The sequence below is a fragment of the Solanum stenotomum genome, unplaced genomic scaffold (assembly GCF_019186545.1).
Source record: "Solanum stenotomum isolate F172 unplaced genomic scaffold, ASM1918654v1 scaffold31040, whole genome shotgun sequence".
Lineage (NCBI taxonomy): Eukaryota > Viridiplantae > Streptophyta > Magnoliopsida > Solanales > Solanaceae > Solanum > Solanum stenotomum.
This window is the reverse complement of record NW_026031255.1, coordinates 79,352-91,303: the sequence shown is the minus strand read 5'-3', so window position 1 is coordinate 91,303 and position 11,952 is coordinate 79,352. Positions and strand designations below refer to the sequence as shown.

General features: G+C 30.9%; 1 protein-coding gene across 1 annotated transcript; it reads left to right on the top strand.

Moving 5' to 3' along the window:
- Positions 1-4,966: 4,966 nt before the first annotated feature.
- On the top strand, positions 4,967-10,907 carry LOC125851965 (disease resistance protein At4g27190-like). Its single transcript, XM_049531701.1, has 4 exons — positions 4,967-5,485; positions 7,379-8,228; positions 8,574-10,165; positions 10,836-10,907. Exons 1-4 carry the CDS (start codon positions 4,967-4,969, stop codon positions 10,905-10,907), a joined length of 3,033 nt encoding a protein of 1,010 aa, XP_049387658.1.
- Positions 10,908-11,952: the final 1,045 nt, after the last annotated feature.

Sequence of the window (11,952 nt, the reverse complement as noted above, 5' to 3'; positions counted from 1 at the left end):
GTCATAAATGACTTGGGGTCGCTATAGGAACGCTCTAAACGACACACAGAAGGCAAGACACAGAAATGACCAAGAGGGTCATTACAAACTAATTTGTTCAGTCATTATTCTAACTAACTGCATACATAAATTTCATATAATTAGTGAAGGCTAAAACTAATTAATCTCAACAAAAGCACTTTAGACTTTCACAATTAATTTGTTGTATTGAATAGATGGTTGTTGGCAAATAGAGAAGCTGTTTGAGACATCAAAAGACAGCTTATAAGTCATGAAAACTGAACGAGTCCAAATCGTTGACATTTACCTAGATTTATACAAATCAGGGAAATTATACAAATCAGACAAATAACAATAATTGGGGAAACTGTAGCCGCAAATTACAATTTTCTTAAACTATAGCTATAGTACCTAATATAGGCTAAATGTTTGCTATTCTGCATAATTTTCCCGACTAAAAATAAGCATTTGCTTAAGGGATAATGTTATACTCTTTTTGCTCTATATTAGTTATACACTTTCTCTTTTATAGGTTTTATAAGAAATTATAAATAAAAAGAATAGTTTTACTATTTACCCCTTAAGAAACTTTTTGAAATTTTACAAATTTATTTACACTTTTAAAAAGAATTAATTGTAAGAGCAAAAAAGTTTTAAAAAATTGCAATTAATTCTATCTTGATTTTGTAAATTGATAAATCATTTGAGATACCCATTTTTAGTAATGTGAATTATAGACAACTAATACTCTCTCTATTCGTAATTACATGTCCACTTCTGAATTGACATATCTATTAAGATAATAATTATTGACATAATGAGTTTACCATTTTATGTCTATTAATTATGAAGTAGATGAATTAAAAATCGAAGATTTTCAAAAAGTTCTACCTTTTTCAAAGTAATTAATTGAGGGTATAATAGGTAAAAAAATTGTTCTTTCTTGATTTGTCAAAATGGACAAGTAATTAGGGATAACTAAACAAGAAAAAATAGACAAATAATTAAAGACAGAGGAAGTATGAGATGGAGGAAGTATACTAAAAATATCCGGTAGACAAATTTTCACAATAAATTAAAGGAAAATGAATAGCTGATTGTTTGCAGTTTAACAATCAGTAACATATTTTCCAAATTTTGTTGTACTGAAATAGACACAGTGGTGAAAATTGAACCAGTCCAAATTGAAGTTAATGAATGTAGTACAAAGCAGTTGCTACATATGCATTATTTTGAAAATTGAAGCAGTCCAAATATGCATTATTTTCTGACGATGACAGTATATATACCTCATTTGTTAGATGATAAGAATATATATACTACTTTTTAATTAAATATATATCTATTTTAAATCTTAAAATTGAGAGTATATTTAATCATGGTTGTTGACATTTATTTATTGTGTTGGGTTTTGGGTCTTTTTCTCTTTATATGTGGATAAATAAAGGAAAAATTACTTAAATACATAATTTATTTTATTATTTTTTTAAAATTTTCTTATTATTTGAAAAAATTACAAAACTTCCTACTCTCTCATGTTCTTGAATACATCACTTTATGCGATGTATCGATTGAATACATTACTTTATGTGGGTTATCGGGATGTACGAGATGTATCGAAACGTTGAGTGATGTATCCAAAATCGGGATGCTGCATATCGGAACGTTGAATGATGTATCCAAAATCGAGATGTGATGCTACGAAATTTTTACATTTAAGGGATTAGAATCAGCATTTATCAATAATTTAGGAACAAAAAATATTATTAATCATATTCAGTATTTTCAGGTATATTTCCAAAGCTAGGTGGAGTACTATTTTTAAGAAAAAAAAAGTGTAAAAGTCAATTATTGCTCAATATTAAGGGTACATTTGATAAGTTTGTGGATGGTGGGGTATAGATAACCACATAGTATAATGAAGGATAAAATTAATGATTAATGAAAGTTGAGGGCTATTTGTTTACACTTTTGTCAAAAAAAAAAAAAAATCATGTGTGAAAAGGATCATATATATATATATATATATATTCGTACATGATTTTTTTAAAAGTTAATGCATGTCGTATAAAGCTGAGTTTTTTTCTGTGTGTGTGGATGTAAATAAAAAGAGTAGTAATTATGGTTGTTGACGTTTACCAACAATGTAGTAATTGCTACATTTAAGTTGCATAGTTCATTTTGAATCAAACACATTGCTAGTTGCTTCAATTATTGTCCTTGCCTTTCATCTTCCCCTATTTCTTTTACTTCTGCCTTTTTTTTTCTTGGTTTCTTACCTAGTATTCGATAACATCAAATTCACTATTTTATGAGAAGATAATCACAATGAAATTAATTGTTAATTTTGTGAAATCAAGTAATTAACTAGCAGATATCTCACCAAGTCCCTCATGAATCGTTGTGTTAATTATATTTATAGCAAGCTAGATACATACTATTTGTATGCACTAGCTTGATGGGTTTTAGAATAGAAATAGTTTCCTACTTGGTAAGCAATTGTATTGTACTCTCTCCGTCCAACAATAGTTGTCGACTATAGTATTTTGGAATGTTCAATAATACTTGTCCACTTTATGAAATTAATGGATAATTTTATACTTAGTTCCTAATTTGCCCTTATTATTAATTATAGTCATTTCCCTATTACATTTTTCAAGACATAATATTTATTATATTCAAAGGGTGATGTGATAAAATTACTCTTCAAGTGAACAACTATTGTTGGACAAAGGGAGTAGTGTCTATATATAGATAGGGTATGTTGAACAACAATTTTTTAAAAAAAATATGTATTCATTGTCTCACAAATTCAGTTAATATGAAATAGAGGGAGTATGAAGTAAGGAGTAACACATTTTTTCAAATGTTGTTGTACTACTGAAATAGACAACTCAGTGGTGAAAATTGAACCAGTCCAAATTGAAGGTAATGTATGTCGTATAGAACAGTTGCTACATTAAAGATGAACCTATTTCTGTGTATACGTGGGGCTGTTAATAAAACGAGCAAATATGTATTATTTATTAGACGACGAGGGTGTGTGTATATATATATATTAAGTAACAATTTAACTATAAATTATCTATTTTACTCTTAATAAAATGATTTATAACCACACAAATTTATATCATTAATTTTGGACCGCAAGTTTTAAAAAAATTTCTTTCTTTCTTAAACACGTGTCAAATCAAACTACCTCACATAAAATAATGAAACGGAGGAAGTACTACATTTAAGTTGCATAGTTCATTTGGAATCAAAGACATTGCTAATTGCTCCAATTATTGTCTTTCCATTTTACTATTACTTGCCTTTGATCATCTTTGGAGCTTCATTACTTGTTTGAAGGCTAAAATAGTTGTTCAATTTTTGATAGTGTGCATTTGACCTTTTTACAAAATTTAGTCCAAAATATATGTGTTTATTTATATTTGGGAAAAAAGTCTGATATAACTCTTAGCTTTGTCATTTAAAATTGCTATAAATGGTAAATATTTTCTTAATATAGCATATTTATGTAAGTTTCCCTTTATTTATATATGAGTCAACTTTTATAAAGGAAAACTTACATAAATATGTTATATTAAGAAAATATTTACCATTTTATAGCAATAATATTTTTTTCACTTGATCACTTTTAATACATATTATAGAGAACAATTTATAAAACACATATAATACAAGTTTTATTGATTGATAATACATTTATCACACATTTTAATACACTAATAATACAATGTGTCAATTTCTCACCAAACAAGCATAATATATTTTAAAATAGTTATAATACATATATATTGCAAACATAATTCACTTTTAATACATATTATAGATTTATCATAGTATTATTTTATTTGCAATAAAAATCAATAATTAATTATTAAAAGGTATCCATTCAAGTAATTTTTCCATAAAAATATCTATTGTTACATAAATGACTCATATATATCCTATTTCCTCTAACGGAAGCAAAAAAAATAATTTTAATATTTTTTTATTAAAAAGGAATTTTCATGTAGGTGTATATTTGATACTTCTAACGTGTATTTTATTTTTTTGTGTTTTTTTTTTATTCAACAACTAATTTGGATTTATCATTTTGATGGTCAAATTTATTTTTTCACTAACTTTCTTATAAAATATATCATATATGCCCCCAATTTTTTTTACAGATAAGAAAATAAACTACAATATATCCAGAAAATAATTAATTTTAAAGTTTTTTTCTCTTTTTTTTCATTCACACTTTTTTCCTCATATATTTACACTAAATAATGAAATAAATAAGATAAAATTAAAAAACTCATATAATGATAATCAAAGAAGTAAAAAAAAGTTATGTGTGAAAAGGATCATATATATCCATACATGAGTTTTTTTAAAAATAAAAAATCAATTTTATTTTTTTATACTTGTAAATGTAAGTCATTAGAACTTTAGGAGTATATGTTAGTTATTTATAGGGAAAATGCATAACTATCCCCAACCTATGTCCGAAATTTTAAAGACATGTACTATACTAAGGTGCAAATTATCTTTCCGAACTTATTTTATAAATAATTTTCTACACCTTTTTGACCTACGTGGCACTATCAACCAGATATCTTGAAAAAATTGTCAACACGATCTGGGCCCAAAAGTTAGTGTCATGTAGGCCGAAAAGGGGTAGAAAATTATGTATAAAAATAAGTTCGGGGGTAATAGAACTTTAGTATAGTATAAGTGTGTCTCTGAGAGTTCGGGAGGGTGCTTATGCATTTTTCCATATTTATATAACAATAAAAATATATGTGAGTCACTTTTATAACGAGCGATACGTTGAGGGATATATGATGCCTTTTTCCCTTTACATTTTTACATTGCTGGTTACTCCAATAGAATTGTTTGACTCTTTCTTTTAGTTCTCTGAATACTGGCTTAAACAAACAGTTTGAGAGAGCATCATTACCTCAAGAATTGTTCGATGGAAATACTTCCTAATGTTGTTATTGAGGTGGGAAAGTTGGTATGTCAATGCATCTATCCTAAGATGGAAAATATTGTCTGCTTCTCATCAAAAATTGAAAATCTAAGTGAGGAAATGGAGAAGCTAAAAAAGTTGAGAGAGGATATCAAAGGAAAGGTGGAAATAGCTGAGGGAGAAGGCTATAAACCAAAACCAGATGTTGTCAAGTGGATCGAAGATGTTGAGAAGGTGGAGAATGATTGGGGAACTATGAAAGAAAGCATTGAAGCGGCTAAGATGCTTACATATAAGTGTTGTCCGAATTGCAGCCTCCGCTTGGAAGTCGGCACTCAAGTGCAGAAGATCCGAGATAAAGTTTGCAGGCTTACAAAGGCCGAAGAAAGCTTTGGATCCAATTTGATGGTAGAAAATTACCGGATGGAAAAAGTTGAGTACTTAGAGGTACCACCAATAAAAGACCAGCCAACAGCAAGAAAGAATATCGACAGAATCCTCAAACACTTGGAAAATGACAAGGTATTACTAGAATTAAATCGAATTTGGTAGTTGCTAATTTTATTGATTCTTGTCTAATTTGATTTTTATGGAAAACCATATTAGAGCCTGTTATACATTGTTGTTGAGAAACCAAAAATAGTCCTTTAAGAAAAAATATATTACTTTTTTGATAAAATAAGGTGTTTGTCAAATCAGTAAAATTGTTTTAAATGGAACCACAAACACTTTTTCTGATTGGAAAGAAGCTAAAAAAAATAAAATTGCTTCTTTAAAAAAGCAAAAACAAAAAATTATTTTTGTCAAGATCAAAATATCTCGTTCTTATATACATACTTATCAATAGGGTTGTTCATGGTTATGATTAAAAAATCAAATTGGATTTGGTTAGGTTTGGTTTTAAATTTTGAAAACCGATATTATTTGGTTTGGTTTTGATTTTACTAAAAAAAACCGCAAAAATAACCAAATCGAACCGATAAATTAGATATATAATTTTTATAATTATTTATATATTATTCATAAATAAATATAAATATTTTGTTAAATTTTAATTAACTTAAGTCTTTAACTTTACAATTTTCTCAATCCCAAACACTTTAGCCAAACTATAACAATCCTAAGTCCAAATCCATCAAAATTCATTTTAGTCTTTACCTACCCTACTTCACATAAAATAGTCACACTTTCTCTTAATTGAAACACTTTGTTCGTGTAATAATAACTCTAGTATTGCTTAATTGCTTTATTGAACCGACAATAGCTTTTCCGTGAATTGTTCATGTGCTAGGTGTTTGTGTCTATCGACGGAAGTCCTAAAAAAAATTACTATTATTTTCAAACCGAATAAACCAGAAAAACTGAACCAAACCGAACCAAACTGATAATAACCAAACCGACGGTTATTTTTTTTCGTTTTGTTTGGTTTTAGAAATTTAAAAAACCGATTAGATTGGTTTGGTTTTGGTTTTAATCGATAACCGATCCAAACCGAACCACAAACACCCCTACCCCTACTTATCAATATATCCCTTATATCTATTTATTTTTGTGGTCTTTTTCATATGTATTGATTTAATTTCTGGACTAATTTTTAAATTTATTTTGTTTGATATTTTTAATTATATATAAATCATCATATTAATATTATATCAATGTTAATTTATTTTTTTATTCATTTGTGAATACAATATAATATTGATTGAAAATTTGAATATGTACATTTTAATTTAATAAAACAAAATTTTAATTAAAAAATTATATAATAGATATTTAAAATATTTGTTCTCTATAAGATAATCTTAATATTAAAAGTGCAGTGATATTTATTCTTTTGACCCTCAAAAACACTTTTTAAAAAGATTAGCCAAACACAATCTCCTTATCAAAATCATTTTTCAAATGAATTAACCAAATACAAATTATTATTTTTTCAAAGCATTTTTTTGAACAGTCATTTTAGAAAAAGTGCTTCTATAAATAAATTATTTTTAGCAGCAATGTTAAACATGCTCTTAATCTTTTGTATATAAGCTAAATTTTATATACTAAATCATCTATTATATAAGTAAATAGACTCATAGATGAATATATGATCTATTTAAATTTTTATTAAAACTGAATACTATATCTAACCACATAGTTAATAGTATATATGCCAACAAAGATAGTGTGTCCCAGGAACTTCGGCTACAGTGCATGGGTACTTGTGAATATTCTTTAGATTTTATAGTCAAGATGGTTTTTATAAATATAAGTGGAAATTAAGTTAACAAATTTGAGATGAAAACATAATTTGACCATTGTTGAAACAAAGCCTCGTACATCCTTCTTTCTCTAATTTCTTCTATATGACCACTGTTTCATCTTTGACTTGGGGGTTAATTGTTTTTTTGTTTATGTGAATACCTTCAGGTTTGCATCATTGGAGTGTGGGGTGCGGGAGGAATTGGGAAAACTACATTGATGAAGAATCTGAACAATGAGCTCCGACAGATTGACGTGTCAAGGCCTAAACTGTGTTTTGGGGTTGTGGTATGGATTACAATGCCCAAACCAGCGGAAATAAGCAAGGTTCAAGCATTAATTGCCAAAAGATTATGTCTAGAGGTAGATAACGGGGGAAGTAAAGAAAGCAGTGCCAACAAAATCTACCAAAGGTTCAAGAAAGAAAAGCGTTTCCTTCTCATACTGGATGATGTTTGGGAAGCTATAAATTTGGATCATGTCGGTGTGCCCCATTCCAAAAATCACGCAGGAAGCAACGTTATTATAGTTTCTCGTTTTCGGGGTGTTTGTAAGAAAATGAAAACACACACGGAAATCAATATTTCCATATTGGATGAAAATGAATCTTGGCATCTGTTTATCAAAAATGCGGGAGATGTTGCCAATCGGGTGGATATTCAGCCATCGGCAATGGATATTGCAAGAGAGTGTGGTGGTTTACCTTTAGCAATCACTGTTATCGGAACATCTATGAGAGGGAAGTCAAGGGTCGAGCTTTGGGAAGATGCTCTAGAATCACTTAGAATGTGTGAACCTTGTGACGAAGATGTAATACATGAGGTTTACAAGGTCATCAAGTTGAGTTTTGATTATTTAGAATCTCGGGATACTGAATTGTCCTTGGAGGAAAGAAGCAATATGAACAAAAGGAGAGGTGACATTAAAAGTTGTTTCTTGTATTGCTCCTTATATCCGGTGGATATTCAAACAGATGATCTCATAAATTGCTGGTGGGCAGAGGGGTTCCTTGGTGAACATNGTATTGCAAGAGAGTGTGATGGTTTACCTTTAGCAATCACTATTATTGGAGCATCTATGAGAGGGAAGAACATGGTCGAGGAATGGGAAGATGCTTTGGAATCACTTAGAATGTGTGAACCTTGTGATGAAGATGTAATACATGAGGTTTACAAGGTCATCAAGTTGAGTTTTGATTATTTAGAATCTCGGGATACTGAATTATCCTTGGAGCAAAGAAGCAATATGAACAAAAGGAGAGGTGACATTAAAAGTTGTTTCTTGTATTGCTCCTTATATCCGGCGGCTATTTCCATAGATGATCTTATACGTTGCTGGTGGGCAGAGGGGTTCCTTGGTGAACATGACACATACGAAAATGCTTACAATAGAGGAACCACAATGATTGACAGACTAAAAGATGTCTGCTTGCTAGAAGAAGCCCATTGGACGGATTGTGTGAAGATGCATGACTTGGTTCGTGATGTTGCTAAATGGATAGCTAACTCTTCTAATGATGAACACAATTCTGTTATTGAAGCTGGAATCGGATTGACTGAGATATCACATACTAAACTATCAGCTTCTGTCAAGAGAATATCTTTCATAAGCAACAAAATTGAACATCTACCTGATTGTGTCATGGTTTGCCCAAGGACAACATCTTTACTTTTGCAAGACAATGAACCCCTCGAGAAAATTCCTGATGATTTCTTTTCATCATTTCCAGCTTTAAGAGTTGTGAATCTGAGTGAAACTGGTATTAGAGCACTGCCTTCTTCCATCAATAGTTTATCTCAACTACGTGCTCTAATACTACGAGACTGCTATGAGTTGAAAGAGTTACCAGATATTGGTAATCTTTGCAATTTGCAATTGCTTGATTGTGAAAATACAGGGTTACGTTGTCTGCCAATAGGAATGCACAAGTTGACAAATCTGAGGTTATTAAATATGCCTACATCTGATTTGGAGAGTAGTATCGGCCAAGGATTTTTCCAGAAATTGTCTAGCCTTGAAATAATAAATATGATGGGTGGTTGTCTTGGATCAACTTGTTTTGATGAGATATCGTTTCTACACAATCTGACATCTCTTTTTATTAGATTGGATAGCTCATCAATTTTGAAAAGAGAACACAACTGGATGAAAAGATTGAAAAGTTTTCACATCGAAATTGGGGAAACTTCAGCGGAAGTACCATTCAACAAGTCAACAAAGAGGATAAGTGTCTCCCATTGTGAAACTTTCAGTAACGGAGAGCTCTCAGGCATGTTACAGTTCGCTTCATATTTGTACTTGGAAAAATGTGGGGATCTGAGGAAGTTGATTGAGAACAACAGTTTTGATGGATTAAAATCACTACACATAGAGAGTTGTTCTTGTGATTTCACAGCAGCAGCAGAAGAAGAAGGAAGTGAACAGTTTGATGATCCTTTGCCAAATCTGAAACATATCAGTCTCTCTTCTGTACATAATTTAAAGTGTGTCTCTGATTTTGGTCATTTTCTTGGTTCAAGATTTTCTGGATTACGCCAACTGGATATATCCAATTGTGGTAATTTAACATGTCTATTTAATGTTGGTGGAGCTTTTTCTGTACCCAACCACTTGGAAGAAATTAATATTTTCAACTGTTCAGAGCTGGTAGAGTTGTTAGTGCAATGCGGATCTAGTCAGAGGACACTCGTCAACTCAGAAATTCTAAGAGTTCGAAAGTTATCGTTGAAACAACTACCAACATTAAGAACGTTTGGGGAGTCAGAGAGTATGTGGGTACACCTGGAGGAACTTGAGGTGATATCTTGCAATGAAATAAGGAAGTTGCCTCTCTCTATTCAAAACTCCAACAACATCAAACAAATAAAAGGAGAATCAGAATGGTGGAGCCAACTGGAGTGGGATGACCACAACTACAAATCAAATTTAAAGCATTGCTTCACTGCATTTGATCAGGTGATGTGCCAATTAACTTTCACACTTCTCAATTATGAAGATGCATTTAGTACTATATACTTGATTATACAACTATTTTGCCTTAAGGTCATAGAGAAGAGAATACATCAAAGCTTTGGCATAAATAACTAAATACATACATGTATTACAAACTCCTAAAAAGACTTCTTGATAAACTAAGATACAATATTGAAATACTAAAAATATCCTTGTGAATGCATTAATTCCAACAAAGTTGTTGATTGCAACGATCCGTTTTGTGAATTTTACATGTTTTTTTTTTCTATTTTTGCCCCTCACCTGTAATTTTTATATTTTAATTTTATTTTTTTTGTACCCTCCTAGGAGCTCCCATCCCTTTTGCTCCCTTGGTGACTCAGACTCGCAACCTTCGGGTTGGAAGTGAGAGGTGCTTACCATCCGAGCAACTCTCTCTCGTCTAATTTTTAGATTTTCTAGGATAGATGATACCATTTTTTACATATGCGTAGTGAATATTTAAATTGTAATACTTTGACAAAGATTTTAAATACATTTGAAGATAAATATTATTTTTATTCTGATACCAAACACAATAAGAATATGCTTCTCTGACAAAAATCAGCAGACCACTGCACAAGTGGTTTATCATTCAAATATGTTGAACTTGACTCGTTGTTGCCTCCTTCAGGAATATTGGAATGAATATCCATATACACAAGTGTTTGCCGACACTAATCCTTCAGCTTGTCGGATATCTTAAGTTTCTTCTGCCAAAGTTTGTACGATTCTTGCTCTCTGGTTTCGATATTTTGATTGCTTGATTGTACACTGAGTAGTTTCTTGTTTCAGGTTGTGTTGTATGATCATCTTATTAATTTGTAATAAACTAGTATTGCTTCTGTGTTGAAACATTCTTAAATTGTGTTGGGATATATACTATTAATCATATGTTTAGATATAGTATTTATTATAGAATAATTATTTTTTCAGTTTTAATAAAAAATTTAATAGATCATATATTTGTTTATGGTGTCTATTTACTTATATAGTAGATGATTTAGTGTATAAAGTTTTAGCTTATACACAAAATTAAATCACCGGGTCTTATAAGTGTAAAGTTTTTTTGTTCACAATCTAAGTTGAAAATTGGACATGCCATTGGTATGATTGTAGCATAAGTGTCACGCCCCGAGCCTACACCCTGGACGGGACCGGCACTCGAAGACCATTGCTGGCCCCAAGCGAACCCTTGGCCTGACTTTCTTAACTCAGCGGAAACTTATCTCAAAAGCAAAACTCAATGCAATTAAAGGTTATAAAACAACCTACGGATAAAATCTGGCAAAAAGGGCAACTCGAGTCTCAAAATAGAATATTTACATAAATATACACAAAAGAGAGACTCAAACTAACTAACTGACTGACTGTCTATGAAGCCTCTAAAATACTGAGATGGATGTTGGGACAGACCTCGCAACATCCTAATAAAACAAAACTTAAGAACATAAATAATTGAGTCCTCTGGAATGCAAGGAGGCTCACCACTGACTCTGGAGTGCTCAGCTGGATCAACGGCATACTAGATGCTGATCCTGGGTACCTGCATCTGCATCATAACAAGATGCAGGCCAACTGGCATCAGTACATGGAATGTACGAGTATGCGAGCTGGACCGCTAAACAACAACTTTAGCTTGAAAAGAATACAAAAGATAACTTACCTTGGCTCTGTACAACTCACGAATAACTGAACTCAATATAAAGCAATGAGACACATGCAATATATATAAAGCTTGCAAAACTATT

Bases quoted from the DNA above. Each gene is read 5' to 3' on its own strand.
- LOC125851965 (XM_049531701.1), top strand. From the start codon at position 4,967: ATGGAAATACTTCCTAATGTTGTTATTGAGGTGGGAAAGTTGGTATGT. The intron at 5,486-7,378 runs GTATTACTAGAA...GAATACCTTCAG, and splicing joins AACACTTGGAAAATGACAAG to GTTTGCATCATTGGAGTGTG. The intron at 10,166-10,835 runs GTGATGTGCCAA...TGCCTCCTTCAG, and splicing joins GCTTCACTGCATTTGATCAG to GAATATTGGAATGAATATCC.